The sequence below is a fragment of the Centrocercus urophasianus genome, unplaced genomic scaffold, assembly GCF_019232065.1.
Source record: "Centrocercus urophasianus isolate 14NV4802_14NV808 unplaced genomic scaffold, USGS_Curo_1.0 seq_13, whole genome shotgun sequence".
Lineage (NCBI taxonomy): Eukaryota > Metazoa > Chordata > Aves > Galliformes > Phasianidae > Centrocercus > Centrocercus urophasianus.
Window position 1 is genome coordinate 2,874,624 of NW_024884475.1, and position 16,404 is coordinate 2,891,027.

At 37.7% G+C, this 16,404-nt stretch overlaps 1 protein-coding gene across 1 annotated transcript in view; it reads left to right on the forward strand.

Annotated features, from left to right (window-relative positions):
* Positions 1–16,404, forward strand: part of CTNNA2 (catenin alpha 2) — a 396,255-nt gene that overhangs the window by 64,249 nt on the left and 315,602 nt on the right. The window contains exon 6 of the mRNA XM_042812772.1: positions 8,378–8,581. Within this exon, the coding sequence (XP_042668706.1) occupies positions 8,378–8,581 (204 nt within the window). The remainder of the gene's footprint in view (positions 1–8,377; positions 8,582–16,404) is intronic.

Sequence of the window (16,404 nt, forward strand, 5' to 3'; positions counted from 1 at the left end):
ACTGAGCAGTCTCAATTCCCCCAGTGGCTCCTCATAAGGCTTGTGTTCCTCACAGCTTTGTTGTCCTTCTCTGGACACACTCCAGGGCCTTGATGTCCTTCTTGTAGTGAGGGGCCCCAAACTGAACACAGTACATGAAGTGCAGCCTTACCATAGCCACACACACAAGGATGATCACCTCCTCGGTCTGGATGGCTACACTATTTCTGATGCAAACCAAGTTACCATTGGCCTTCTTGGCTACCTGGAACCCCTGCCTCTCAATCCTGCCCAGGTCCTTATGGAAAGCATCCCTTCCCTCTAGTGTGTCAACTGTACCACTCAGTTTGGTGTCATCTCCAAACTTGCTGAGGGGGCACTTGATCCCACTGTCCATACCATTAAATCCATGGATTTAACTCCATTCACCCAGCCATCCAGTCAGTTTTTGCCCCAGAAAAGAGTGTACCTGTCCAAGGCACAGGCTACCGGATTCTCAAGGAGAATACTGTGGGAGGCAGCACCAAAGGCTTTGCTGATGTCTAAGTAGACTACAACAGCAACCTTTCCCACATCCAGCAGGCGGGTTACTCAATCATAGGAGATGAGGTTGATCTAGCAGGAGCTGCCTTTCGTGAACCCATGCTGGCCTGATCAGGGGATCAGGTTATCCTGCACTTGCCATGTGATTGCCCTTGAGTATTGCATAACCTTGCTTGGCACCGAGATCAGGCTGATGCGCCTGTACATCCTTGAATCTTCCTTATGACTCTTCTTATAGATTAGAGTCATGTTAACAAGTCTCAAGTCATCTGGGACCCCTCCAGTTGACCAGAATTGCTTATGGATGTTGGAAAGCAGCTTGGCTCCCTCAGCACCCTCAGGTCGATCCCATCTGGCCCCATTGACCTTTGACAGTCAAGGCTGAGTAGTGGGTCTCTTTAACTGTTTCCACCTGAATCATGGGGGATTTATTCTGCTCCCCATCATGGACTTCCAGGTCCCTGAGGATAACTGTTCTGACTATGAAAGACAGATGCAAAGAAGGCATTGGGAACCTCAGCCTCTTCCTTATCCTCAGTGTCATCTCAGTTCCCTGCCACATCCAGTAAAGGACAAAGGTTCTTCTTCGCCTTCCTCTTACTTTTAATATATTTGTAAAAACATTATTTGCTGTTCTTTACCACAGCAGCCAGATTGAGGTCATGATGGGTTTTTGCCTTTTTAGTTCTCTCCCTGCATGTGTTAGCAAATTCCTTGTACTCTCCCTGAGTTGCCTCGCCCTTCTTCCACAGAAGGTAAACTCTCTTTCTCTCCTGGAGTCTCAGCAAAAGTTCTCTGTTCAGCCACACCAGCCTTCTTCCCCATCAAGTTGTCTTATGGTACACAAGAACACCCTGCTCCTGCTCCTCTGTATCATCTTCTTGAGGAGTGCTCAGCCTTCCTGGACCCCTTTACCATTTGGAACTCACTCCCAAGGGAAGTGCATTTACTTTCTGATGTGAGAAATTAATCATTTTTGTGCAGTTATATCAGCAAATATAAAGATGCTTACTGTGAATGCATCATAGATCCTTAAAAATTAACAATTAGATGGTTGGTCTTGGATTTTCTGTGATAAATTGAGTAAATGATTAAATAAGTAATGCTTCTGATTAAAGTTAAAAAAGAGGTTATTGGAAAAAGGAGCAAAAATACTTTTTTCCATTGATGCTAAAAGCAAGTATCTCTCATTTTCTATATTGCTTAGTGAAGAAAATGTCATAACTGATGAGACTGCTCAGCTGACTTTCTCTTTGAGCTCTATGTCTAAATTAGGAAGTTCTGTGTCTATAGATGAAATGAAATGAAATTGTATTTGTTAAAATATATAGAGTGCTTGATTTTAATAGATGTGAATGCAAACAGATAAACAGTGACTTATTGTTTCTCTGTGCATGCATTCATTTGTTATTAAATTTGCTTACTAGGAACATTCATCCATGTTACATCTGGCCTTAATGTGCCTGTGTGTCACCCCTGGTCTATCTGGTTTCAAAATTGCATTGAGTTTTGACTAAATACAGTAATAATTTCTTTTATAATGGAATTGATCTGCTACAGATGAGAAAGAAGTGATCAGCGTTTAGGAGTGTGGTTTAGTGGATATGGTGGTGATGGGACAGTGGTTCAACTAATGATCTTAGTGGTCTTTTCTAACCTTTATGATTCTATGAAAATTATTTTTGTTTTTCCTACTTGAGGTGAATCTATATTTAAGTTACTGAAAACATATTATGTTTCACTGGAAGGAACAGAACTTCCCACTTTTCTAACATAATTCGGTTATTTCAGCCAACAGCTTTGCAGCTGCCCTCCCTTCCTTCCCCAAATAAATCTCCCTTCCTTCACCATCATTAGCCTCTTGTTCTCAATTTCCTGTTCATGGCCTTCAGGAACTTCAGGAGTGTGCTGCACATCATTTGATACTTTAGGAAAGAGGGAAAATGCAGTGGATTCAAGTTATTCCCTCTTTCTGCAATTAACTTCTGAATTTTGTTTACCTTCTGCAAAAGCCTTTGCCTTTCTGTTGAGGTAAGAGTTGTATAAGAGGGGAAAGTGCTGTAATTCAGAATTTTCCATATGGCAGCAAGAAATAAATTCTTTAACTCATTTATTTATTTATTTATTTTCCTACTTACAATCTTAGTAGCCAGCACTGTACATATTTTGGCTCATGTTTTGTCTGTGTTTGTGTATAAATGGGAAAGTATTATTGTGGAAACATCAGCTCCATAGCATCAGTGACAGCAGTGGAAGTGATGAGATCTTGGTATCGAATACGTAGCAGAAACATAGCAGGACCTCTTGTAAAGGGAAACACCGTTCCCTACTGGCAGCTGGAGTGATGTGCGTTCATTTCTCTCGGCACTACAAATGCTGCTGGTGAGTTCTGGATGAATATTTTCTGTTTAAGAGCACCACCTAGTGGGTTTATTGGTTTTTTTTTTTTCCCCTGAAATGCTGAATCTCCGTTCTTTTGTGTAGTAAATTAACCTTGCAGAAAAATTTTGCGATGCAAAATGCTGTTTGCAAGCTTAACCATGTCTTATTCCTGCCACTTCTTTTGATCCTGTTTTCCTTTCAAATGCATTTAAGCTATAATAAGACAATGACCAGTTTATTTGCAGAGGAGATTTTGTAGTGAACTCTTATCCAAACAAATTTGTTAGAGACAGTGGAAACACAGATGAAACACACATTAAAAATTGAATCAACATAAATGTATTTATATCTCTAAGCATTACATAGATTTTCTCCGGGAAAATAATTTCTCCATTGTGGGTAATGGAATTTGGCTAAAAATAGTTATGAATATCTGAATAGTTACATCCAAAATATATTAAATATTTTTCCATATTTAGTGAAATTATCCAATTAAATTACAGTTGGCACTATTTTGCATGTGCTGATTTAGCACTTGTGAGATGCTTATGTAACTCACATATGAACTTCACCAATATCTCATGGAAGTAATATCTCCTTAATTATTCATGTAATTTGTTTAAGGAAGATATTATCACAAATTTAACAATGTAACTGAGAGATTTAAATACTATTGAATCACTCTTAGGGTAGTTATGTTTTCATAAAGAATGAAAGCTTTCAGATGATAGACATTTTCATACTAATAACTACTGTATGCCATTTGTGTCTTGCTCTGACCTGAATAATCCATCATGAACTCTGGTGGTAGAGGTGGGGTTTTGGAATGTGAAGAGTGAATTTTGGAGAGCTGTTGCACTCTTGCTATTGGGTTTTCCAAACCTCTGCTATGTGGTATCTCTGTGAAATACAACGTAGTGTCAGCCACAAACATTTGATTTGTCTCTAAAGAAAAGTTAAATAGCCATGTTAGCAGCTTAGGTGCACATAGATGTACATACATTAAACAACCTGTGAGCAGGTTTCTTTCCATGGTTGTGCAGGCAGCTCTCCAAAGCAACACTTAATCAATATTAGCTCCCATGTTACTTTACAAAAGTTGGTTCCTCAGTATATTATATGCTCTTTTTTACACAAAGACTTCTTTTTTGTTACTGTTGTTGGGTTTTTGTGTGTGTGACATTGTTCATTTATGATATTTATCAATTTGATGCTTTAAAGGCATTTGTCACTGGGAATATAGTTCCTTGTTGTGGTATGTTATTGACTTTGCAGTCGCATTAGCCTTAAAAATGGTATTTTCCTTGTGCTAAATCACTGAGATGCACATTATGAAATGATCTCTGCCCTGAAGGCTTTACATTCTAAATAGAGGAACTAACAAAGTGTTAAAAGAGAAATAGAGGAAAGAAGGAATTGTTTGTCCTGTCATGCAGCAGATTAATACAAGAGTCACTAAAGGGACCTCAGAGCCTTAACTCCTGATTAAGAATCTCTTCTACTGTGCTTTGCTATTCATCACGGTGTTTAATGTATCAGTTCTGTTTAGTGGAATCAGATATGCATATGTGCATAACTGTATAATGAAGATTTTACTGAAAGATAGTTCTGTCTAGGTTATTTCCTTCATCTGCAGAGATTCTGATGGGCATGTATTCAAGGAACGTTTAGATGTTGTGTTATGGGACATGCTCTAGTGAGAACTGTTGGTGATAGGTGGAAGGTTGGACTGGATGATCTTGTAGGACTTCTCCAGTCTCGGTGATTCTATGGTTCTATGATTGTATGGCAGTATATAATGGCTATTACTGTTTACCATTTTCATTCAACTACTTCAGGACTGCAGGGAATGGCCTCAAGTTGCACCAGGGGAGATTCAGGTTGGATGTTAGGAAATAGTAAAATGCGGGAATTTCAAGGAGATCATGAATTCCTCCTTCTTCACTCTGTAAGGTTATTGACTGGGGAATTCTCAAACAGCCATTTGTGTGAAGGTGAGAATCTGCTCTTCAGTTCTCATACAGCCATCTGTATAAACAAGAAAACAGTATGGACCTGTTTCATTTGTTCTTCCCAAGAACGCTATCTGAGACCTTTTCCTGCCTGAATATACATTGTAGATTATAGCTGAGCTATTATGTTTAAGATTTAGCTTGTTGCTGTCTCTGAGGCGGTAAAGTAGAAGTGGTTTCACTATTTCAATTTAGAACTTTAAGAAGATAATGCTTTCCATGTGTTTATGTTTTTCTTTTTTTTTCAAGCTTGCTAAAACGCTGAGCAGTATCAAAGGTTATGACTCTGTACATTGACTTAGGATCTATTTGGATCTATTTTATTTTGGCTGTTTTTCAGCTTCTGCAGATCTGGACTTTTTTTTTCCTAACTAAATCTTAAAAATTATTTTTATGTATAAAAATTAAATGATGCTGTGGTTCTGTGTAACTGCTGAAATTTTAAGTCTACTTGTGTAAACCAACAGGTAAGGAAATTTGTCATGAACGAGACAGCAATACCTTAAGTAAGTAACTTTTTGCAAGAGCAGATTAAAAGCATTAATTTGGAAAATGCAGACTATTAAAAACTGGCAGTAGTTCTTATGGGATTCCAGAATTGCTTTAAAAGATTAAATTCATCTGAACATTTTGTTTTTGTTTTTATTAAACCTTATTTATTTTATGTTGTTGAAAAATATATTCCAATTGAGATTGCTGTGGTGAAGTTTGAATGATTGTATGCTCTCTGATCGCAACACCTACGTAAATGCATTGTGTTGTTTTAACCCAGCAGGCAGTTCAGATTCACACAGCTGCTTGATTACTGTTCCCTAGTGAGATTGCAAAAAGAACTGGAAAGGTAAAAGCCTGAGAACTTGTGGGTGGAGATAAAGCAAAAGCTGTGTACACAGGAAGGAAGGCAAAACTAGAACAGTTGTTTAACCACTTCCGGGCAAGTTACATGTACTTCCAGGCACCATTACATGTGATGGTTACTTGGAAAGAAAAGTACTGTAAGACCAAACGTCCACTTCTCCTCCTTCTTTCCTCCCAGACTGTATAAGTGAGCATGACATCATATGATTTGGAATCCTTGACTATCAGTTGCATCCTCATTAATCATTACCCCTCTTTCCATCCTAAGATATGTACACAGAGATCAATCGTATAAACTTACCACAAAACATTTGCTGGGTTCCTTTAGTCCATGACTTGGCTCACTTCTGTGATGGTGGTAGCTCAGGACAGGAGAGATAATGCATTGCTTACAGGTATAGGGCACCAAAGCCAAGTCCGGTTGCTGCTGCACTTGCATTGCTTCTTGTGAGGCTCATCCTCTGTGGGTTTGAGTGTTTCCTGCTATAGGACTTCCTATAACACATAACTAAAATCATGGGTTAAAATTTAAAGGTATATCCATTACAGTCTCTGCCCTTGGTCTCTTTGGAGCAGGCCATAGTATGTAGTTATTTTCAATGTTCTTTGCTCAAATGTGGATAATTATCTTAGATTTTGGATTTCAGAAGTTTATTAATGTTTATGAGAGATTATTCCTCTTTGAGCAAGAAAGAAATGGCATGTACTACTCATTAGTAAGGAGGTATCAATTTTCTGAAAGCTTTTGTTCTTTACGAATACATTGCAACTATTCGTTTATGACTTCTAAAAAATTGGGGATATACTTACCTACAGTATCTAAAGAAGGTATTCCAAGTTTAGCACACTTTAAGTCTGTAATTATGTTGAAATTAATTTTCTGGGAATTTGTTTCAGCAAATAAAGCCAAAATAATGTACTTTATAGCTCACTGCAAAGATACACATGACACCAGTCAGTCTGCAGTCACAAAGAGCCTTGAAACACTTAATTATAAAACCTGGATTATAGTGTCAGTCATTGATTTATGATTTTAATATTAGCTAATTGATTAAAACATATTAAATGTTCCAATTCATTTACATTCATCATTCATTGACTGGCTTTCAATAAGTGATGGAAACTTGAGACTTGTCCTTTACAGGTTTTTAAAGGAATTTATCTTACCTGTGCTTCTTATAATTGACACAAATTGCTAAGATGGGTCAGTCGATGCAGTTTCATTCTTGCTATTACAGAAATAAATATACTATTGTAAACATGAATTTATATAGCTCCTTTCTGAAAGTCCCAATGCTATGAACGTAAGTACTGCAGCGAGCTCTAAGTATTAACATTTGACTGAAAAGCACTGCTGTATAAATATGCGTAGGCCCAGCTATTAGAGAAGTCATTTCTAATTTAGATGCTTGTAAAACTGCTTTGCTTGCAGCAGTGAAACACAGACCCTAGAAGATGCGTGCAAGACATTATTTCACATTCTGGTTAATGTTGCATTCATTTCTGTGAAGTCAGCAGTTCCTGGAGCTTGAACAATAAGATATCTGCTTAGAATTCTTCTGTATCTTAGTAATGAATGAATATTAATACATTTCATGACATCCTTACACTTGTTGCTATTTAACTGCCTTGCATTTAGTTAGGTTGTAAATATTGCAGGGCTTGATCCTTTATTTTCCTGTGCAGTAGTGAGAGTAATTCTTTAATATTTTTTATTTTTTGGATTTTATATATTTATATATATGTAAAGTGTATATTTGTGAGAGATGCACAATCATTGCATACATAACCCAGTAGGTTGTGTTGTGTTGATTTTTTTTAATTATTATTTTTTTACTTTATGCTTCCCAAACTGGTATTTGAACCAGTTGTTCTGTTTGTAACAGTAATGTTTATATATGCTAAAAAATATGCTGTGAATTATCTTCATGAATACAATGAGATTTCTTAGCTGCTGGGCATTTCTTTAGTATTTATTTCTTAGGAAATTTATTTCTTTGGTAGATAATTTATCCATAGGGAAGATTAGTAACTCTTTGAAACTGCTGAAATAAGAAACGTTAAAAGTAGTAATAATCAAGGTATAAAATTATAGAATCATAGAATGACTTGGAAGAGAATTTAAAGCCCATCTATCTCCACCCCCTTGCTGTGGGCTGGTTGCCACCCATCAAGTCAGGTTGGCCAGGACCCCATCCAGTCTGGTCTTGAATGCTCCCAGGGCTGGGGCACTCACAACTCTCTGGGCAGCCCTGTTTGTCTGGTGCCTCACCAGCCTGCGAGTAAAGTATTTCCTCCTAACATATAATGTAAATCTCCACTCCTTTAGTCTAATACTATTGTGTTATCCCTGTCAGACCATGTAAAAAGTCAGTCTCCTTCCTGTGTAGAAGTTCCCTTTAAGAACTGGAAGGCTTCAGTGAGGTCCCCACTGGAACCTTCTCCTCTCCAATCTGAACAAGGCCAACTTCCTCAATGTGTTGCAGAGGTTCTCCAGTCTTCTGATAATCTTTGTGACCTTCTGGACCCATTCCAACAGATCCACATCTTCCATGGTGCTCCGTTTTTCCTGCTCATCTTCTCGTTACCGTTTTGCTTTTCAGAACAAAATCATCTTAGACCCCATGACGTTCAGCGAGGCCCGCTTCAGGCCATCACTGGAGGAGAGGCTGGAGAGCATCATCAGCGGGGCGGCGCTGATGGCAGACTCCTCGTGCACGAGGGATGACCGCCGGGAGCGCATCGTAGCCGAATGCAACGCTGTGCGGCAGGCACTGCAGGACCTGCTCAGCGAGTACATGAACAATGTAAGTGATGCATGCTTAGCACTGGTTTCTTTTCCGCTAAATTATTCAACTTTTCTCTAGCAAAAGGCTCTAACTGTTTAAAAAAACCAAACAGTTATGCTTCTTCGTATGAGTGGTTTGAATCATTTCATTTTTAAATATCTTGCAAGATTTTGGCAGAGATTTGGTGCAATTAGAAGTTCACAGTGTCTTTTGGTCTGTGAAGGAACTTCTTGCTCCCCATAGCAGTAGCATTGAAGTTCCTTCTTGTACACTAAACAGCCATCAAATAATCACACTGGGACAAAATGCTTTTTAAATGAAACCTAGTGGCAAGAAGTGTCAATGGATGATGGCCTGAGAACAGTTTTCCCTAGTGAAAATGAATACAGTTCATTATCAAAATGATATTCTCTGTGCGGTAATGGTCGTGGTGTATGTTTGTTAAGATGATACCTGTAGATGCTCATGTGAGATAATGTGTCAGCTGTGTGGGTTAATCCACTGAAGGTCTTGGCTTTCTGTTGGAGCTATTAAATATTCTGTATCTGTGGAAGCAGTAAGTAATATTAATCAGCATTGCTGTTCCCACAACAAGATGCCTGCCATGCCTTAAGTACAGCTGTTTGTGGAGGGACTCAAGAGCTGTTGACAACGTGGTAGTTGCAGTGAACAGCCTTTGTTGTGCCTAACTTATCCCAGAAAATTACTCCTGAGTCTTGTGGATGATGTGTGAATTCCTAAGCCGTATAAAAAAACTTAAAAATGTCAACTTGTTGTTGGGAGAACTATAATGAAATGCTTTTTTCCCTTTAAAAGAACATGATAGTTACCATTTGAAGCTAACAGTCCTTGTGGCTATCGTCACCTTTCTTTGACCTTCTGGGCACTGGAATGTAATACCAATGCAAACTTGTAAATCCTCTTTACAAAGAGAATTATCTTAAATATGATATGATTATGATCTTAAATATCTGCAAACAGATATGTAAACAAACATTCTCAGAATGACAGTCCTACTTTATGCTTGTCCGTCGTCTCTACCAGGCTATGACTGCAATCTTTTCATCTGTTTTTCTGGAATCATATCATTAGTAAGACTGTCCAAGGATGAGCTGTTAACATAGTCGTATACATTGTTACACAGCTATATGGTATGCTGATAAATACCAAAATTGAGTTATTTTGAGGTACAGATAGAAACGATGTTGGCATTTTAAGGTATTTATTCCAAATAGTCACTGTAAGAACTAACTTAATGCTGGTGGAGAATTTGAAATAATATATTTTATTTTTGTTATTGTTAACTTGAGTGATGATTGAAAAGTTCTTGTAATGTGATAGCAAAGTCTAAGCTCTTGCATTCTTGGTTAGTCATTATGAAGAGGCTTTGATGGAAGGAAATGTTCTGGATTGCTTGCTACGAAATCTTGCTATGTAGAATTATTAGTTAGGTGTCATTGTTATAGGTCTTTCAAAAAGAGATCTGATGGATTGTCACTTGTCATTGCGGTGTATCTTTTTAAGGGCACAGTTTTTTGGAAGCGAAATGCACTTTGCCTTCTGACCAGAAACACTCTTTATTTTATTTCTGACCCCATCTGCAGAGAACGGAAAGTTTTAAGTGACTGTAAGCATTTATGAACACATTGAAGATGGCTCACAGCCTCCTAGTTGTTGCTTAAACACATAATGGTGTGAGTATCTGTTACCATGGTATCTTCAATTTTTCTTCCTTTTTTTCTTAATTTTAGCTATACCACACCATTTCTATAATTATGACTTTTCATGTTGTGTATGGGAATATAATTGACTTAAGCTCCTTTTTGTAGTGATTGAATGCACATTGTAATGATTAAATATATAATTGATTTCCTAAAAAGTGAAGTACTTCTAACTTAAACGTGCCCGTGAGAGCAGAATTTAAGAATGATATTGTACTAAACACTGCCTAAGCTGTTCATAGTGGATACAAGAGGCGAAATTCAGTTTACATCTGAAGACACTGAAATCTGTTTTAACATGTAGATACGTATAGCTAGCTGAGGATCTCAGTTCATCTAAAGTAGATGCTTAGTGCCATTTTAAATTACTGGTTCGGGTAATTTCAGATCATTTGAACTGAGGCTCTTGGCCTCAGTGTGCCAATAGGAAGCTTTTGGATCTACCGTAGGTCTTGTGTTATATCTGCCAGTCCCACATCCATGTGCTGTAGGAACAGCAAATGGCTTGGCTTCTACCTTAATCAAATCAATTGAGCCTGAGGTATTTAAGCTTCTTTTATAACTGATGGATATCAGGTGAATCCTGTTAAGGCCTTTCATAAGCTAAGTTTTATAATCTGATGTATTATAAGCAGAATAACTCTATCTGAAGATCTCAGAATATATGAACTAATGAGAATGGAGGATTTTATTTGCAAAGTTTTTTAAAAGCTTGGCTAAGTTTCAAAAGGGTGAAACTGAATCATGAACACCAAGCTGCCTAACATGATGAAGTTCTGAGTCTGTACCTCTGAGATGATTTGGTGAAGATGGACGTATTTGACTTCTGCCTGCAGAGGCTTAAACCACTGCAATCCTTCTATCATTTCAAATCACGTAAAATATTTTTTGTCCTTTTTTCACTTCTTTTGATAACACCTGGAAAATGATGGCTCAATTTGGTGGATGATTGTTGATCTTATCTACATACTTCTCTGATACTTGTCATGACATACAGAAAGCATAGAACAAATTGAATATTCAGTGGTCCTAGTGTACAGTTTCAGACAATGCAATTGCTGGATACTTGCAATGTCATTTAGAGTGAATGCAAGGTCAGTTGTTCCCCAGCATAAAACTTTTTCTTTCTTGTTATCTACTTGTATGATTGGGAATCACAGGGGACTTCAAACTGCTTAGTAGCCAAGTAGGTTCTGTAATCCTTTTTTCTGTGTAAAACATTGACACTGCATAGAACTGTGAAAATTTGTTGTAGTTTGCATTCTATCTTACATTAAATTTCAGTACATACAAAAGTAAAATATAGTGGAAAAGAAACACTCAGAATGGAATTGTCACTCTTGAAGTTACACTGATTTTTTTTTTTTTTTTTTTTGCTGTTGTATCTGTGGATGGTATTCAAGACACAGAGAGGAAACTGGGAGGGTTACAGGCAGTTGTATGAAACAGAAGGTTGGCTGTGTGATGATACAAGCTGCTTGTGCTTTCTGTCTAAATGCTAAAGGCAATGCAAGGAGAAAAAAAGGGGTTTTTCCAGATTTTGCTCCAAGATAAGGAAATAGCATCAGGCTGAAAAATGTAAGAACTTCTGCTTTTTATGTAGCATAGGTTGCGTTAGAAAACTTCCTCCACCTGCAGAACACCCACTGTTCCCACCTCTTTCTTAGAAAGCTGCCTGTGGAGAGGCATGAATCTTACCTTCTGTGCTCCTGCAGGGCTTTTAAAGTACATCGGTCGTATCTCCTGATATTCCCTGCACCTGTGGTCTGTTTTCATCGCTAGCTGCTTTAGCAGCTTTTGGTAGATCAATATACTCTGCTGCAATGCAAAGGGAGATTTAACACACACACAATGCTGTTGTTTCCCCTGTTTGCTTTTCCAGTGTTTATGGATCCATCACAGGCTGCCGTGTAGATTATAATGTTCCTAAGGTTAGTTTTATATCAGGGAGAAATCTCTCTGTGTGTTACCCAAAGTTTACCAAATAAGTTAAAACTGTTGTGCAGTTCAGAAAACTGGATAAATAGATACCAAAAGTCATCATATGGTTTGGTGAACGAGATGCAAGATTGGTTAAACTAAATTTCCAGATATGTGGCCTAGGGATATGAGTGTAAAAAAATGCAAATGCCACTTTCAGAATGTTGGCATCCAAATCTAAAAAAAAAAACAAAACAAAACAGAAAGTTCAGTTAGAGAGAACAGGGCAGATTTCAACTTTGAAGAGAAAAATGGTGCTAGTTTAGTAGTTATGTCCTTTTTTATGTCATAAAGAATCATCGTCATAGAATCATAGGATGGTCTGGGTTGAAAAGGACCACAATGATCATCTAGTTTCAACCCCCTGCTGTGTGCAGGGTTGCCAAACACCAGACCAGCCTGGCTTTGAATGCCTCCAGGGATGGGGCATCCACAGCCTCCTTGGGCAACCTGTTCCAGTGCTTCACCACCCTCTGTGTGGAAAACTTGCTCCTAGTATCTAACCCGAAACCTCCCCTGCCTCAGTTTTTTTAAAACCATTCCCCCTTGCCCTATCACTATCAACCCTCGTAAACAGCCGTTCCCCCTCCTGTTCATAAACTCCCTTTGAGTATTGGAAGGCCTCAGTGAGATCTCCCTGGAGCCTTCTCTTCTTCAAACTAAAGAAGCTCAGTTCCCTGAAAAGAACTGTCACAACGGTAGAGGACTGTGATAAGACATGGTTGGAGAGGTGTGTTCTGATTCTTTGTTCCATCTTCTCAGATAAATACTGATTTGTTCTATGTCCTACATATTGAATGCGATTTTTTTTTCAAGATGTCTTCAACTCAGATTTTTCAGACCCAATTCAGAGGTTATTTAAGTAGTGTTATTGTTGTAGGAGGTTTTTGAATTATTGTTGCTACAGATTTTTTTTCCTAGTGTCATTATGAGTTTTAAGCATTAATCATGTATTTGTATAACTAGAGTCTCACTGTATTTAAGAACTAAGAAAGAACTTCTATAGAGATGACATACATACTGTTTCATTATTGATTGTATATCTTGTAGCAGATATCTAGTAATATATACTTTCCATTTTCTTATCAGTAGCTCTGTCAAAGTGTTTTTCCAGAATGATCTCTCTTATTTCCATGCTGAACTCAACTCAACTTTAAAATCTTTTATTTCTGAGAAGCGGAGGGAAGAAACATCTCAGTTGATTAGATTATATGGAATATCTTATCTCTTAGAAAAATGGAAGTATTTTTCCTCAAAATCTTAGATAGATGTAATATATGCAATCATTTGTTTAAAAATAATAATAAACCTTTATTGGCTCCTGTTCTGCAGAGAATGAAATACAGTTCAGCAGAAGCTGTTAATACAACTGTTTCCCCGTTGTTTAAATGAAGGCATTGTTTAGTGGATGGCTAGCTCTGATCGTGGCCAATTTTCCTGCTATTTTGCTCTTGTGGGTCCTTTATGACTTGTGTTGCAGGCTGGTAGGAAACAGCAGTCCTAGGTACTTTCTAGCTCCAGCTCTTAAGCTTAGATTCGTGGGTTAGCAGTGTATTGCCAAATTCATGTAAACCAGCTCTGGGCACTCTTTCTTGCAAACACGAGAGTGCTGCTTGTTGATATCTGGTTAGGATGAGAAAAGAAGAAAATGATATATTTAGAAAAATATGCTTTAAAAAGATGTTCTGACATCCTTGGTTTCAGTGCCAAATAAAGACAGCCTGTGAATTTTGGGTTGCTGTGGAGTATCACAGACAAATTTGGAAAGTGGTTGATAAGTGAGTAAGCCACGACTGTTAAAGATCTCTCTAACCAATTGAGTTCTGGCTTGGAAGGAGTACAAGTGCACATTTGAAAAGATATTTCCCATCCAGTTCAAATACCTACTTATCTTCTCTAGCCTTTGGACTTGTTAACTTTCATTCCCACCCAGTGCTCCTGCTTTCAGCTACTGCTACCATTTCAGAAGAGCTTGGGTTTCAATTTATTACAATTGTGTTTCAGGACAGAGAATGCACAGTATTGTTTGTTGACTTTTTTGACTACTCTTTGGATTGAACACATCTTTCTGGATTCCTTGTATTACTGCTATATAATATATATGGGTGTGAGTTTCAGAGTTCTACAGGCTAGGCTTGTTTTTGTTGATATTTTACTGATATTACCATAGGAATAATGTTGCCTAGTGTTTGCTCTTTTTAATCTTGTTCTCTAAAGCTGCTACCTATTGCTGACTGCTGTTCACTGCGACTGAGGTGCTACAGGCTATAATTCCTGTTTCTATAGAAAAGAAAATGTCATATCTTGAAGATGCAAAACATAAGAAAACAGGGAGGGAAAATATAAGTCTCCAGGCAGTTTTTCTTCACAAATATATCAGTAGAAGGTTTTAACTTTTCAAAGTAAAACTGTAATGCTGCACTACATGAAAATGAAATGTCCTTAAAAGACAGCTAAAGTTACTGTGCTTGATTGGAGAATGAAAAAAACTGATAGCAAAGGGAAATCTATAAACTCTCAAGATACTGTCAGCTCCTGTGTTTAACAGCTCCATTTGAATTCATATTTAAAAGAGAAAGGCAGTAATTCTTGAATAACCTTGCATAAGGTTAGCCTGGGTGACAGTGAGAGGTAAATTACTGTTATGAAATAGGATGATGTCTGTAGCTATCCTGGGATGGAGGCTGGGCTGAGTGACAGGCGACCGAACGCTGAGTCACCAGGACTGACTGATATGACCATGACCACTTTGGCTGGACAAGATTCTTGTTGGTACTGTGGTTGAACAGTGAGCTTTTTGAAGCATTTCTAGAGAAGAACAGCTTGTCTGAAATTGTCCATATTGTATTTCAAGCTGGAGATAAGCTCATTTACTACCCACTTTACACATTGGGATGTTATACAAGCAGTTTTGTCTTCCCTAACTTGAAATAAACAACTGGAAACACAGTAGTTATGACTAGAGGAGAAGAATATGTTCCCAATTTGCAAATGTTTTATGATGTGCCACGGTGTTTCTTCTCAAGTACTTTAGGCTTTACGTTTATGCATCTCTCCTGAGTGCCTCAACTTCTCCTGACTGTACATAAATCACTAAGTATGCCACCTACATTATAACTCCAAAAGGATTCAGCCACATTTCAAGGAACCTTTTGAGTCTTATTTTTTGATCATCGGGGCCTCATAGGAGATGCCTAGTTTCTTTATGATATGTTTACAGAAATGCTGCACTGCTTACAATTATACAAGTGAGGTGTTTTTTTCCCACTTTTTGCCTTATTTGCTCATTTCTGCATTTTCTCAGTTTGCAAGTCCACGTTTACATTTATTTTTGGAGTAGATTCAGTTAACAACATTGTTTTTATCAAAGACAAATAGAAAAGCCCTCTGCAAAACAAGTCTTGATGCCTTGGGAACGCCTTGGCAAACATACAAAAAAATTTGCCTCGACCTCTCTTGACCTTTCTTTAGTCATAGAATAACACAGCCCTGTGACATTTCATCTGAGTTATGACTTGTGGGGCTTTCTGAACTGCACTACTGATGGCTTTGGCTTGGTGGTGTCCATTGGAGAGCCTTCTCTAGGTACCTACTGTATGCTGTATTTGTAAAGCTGGACCATGATGTGCCACTGAGAAAGCTTTGTGTCTCCTGATAATGTAAACAAATACAGATTTTTGGAATCTGAGGCTGAATTGCAGTATTAGGTTGAATGATGTTTCTGACAAGGTATTTCCCTCCAAATTAGCATGGGAGTTTCCTAGATTGCCTAGTGAATTCAACTGAATGCCTGTATGTGAGGACTTATTTTTTCATTTTCCTTTATCTCTATGTACAATTAATGATGTAGTTGACATGAAGGGTCGGAAAAAATATGGTCTGAATGATGTTATGTTACAATCCTTCTGTGAATTCTCTTCCTTACTATGTCTTCATTGCCATTCCATTATTAACTAAATGCATTTTTAAGAGTCCTTTTGATACCAGACAGATTCATTACTGGAAATCATGCAATTATATTTCAATAACTGAGAAGTACTGAGTATACTAAGAGTGCCTGCTTCTTTTAAATTCAGTATGTTCAGACCAAAGGAGTATTGAAAGAAAAAAAAAAAAAAAAAAAAAAAAAGCATTAATTTT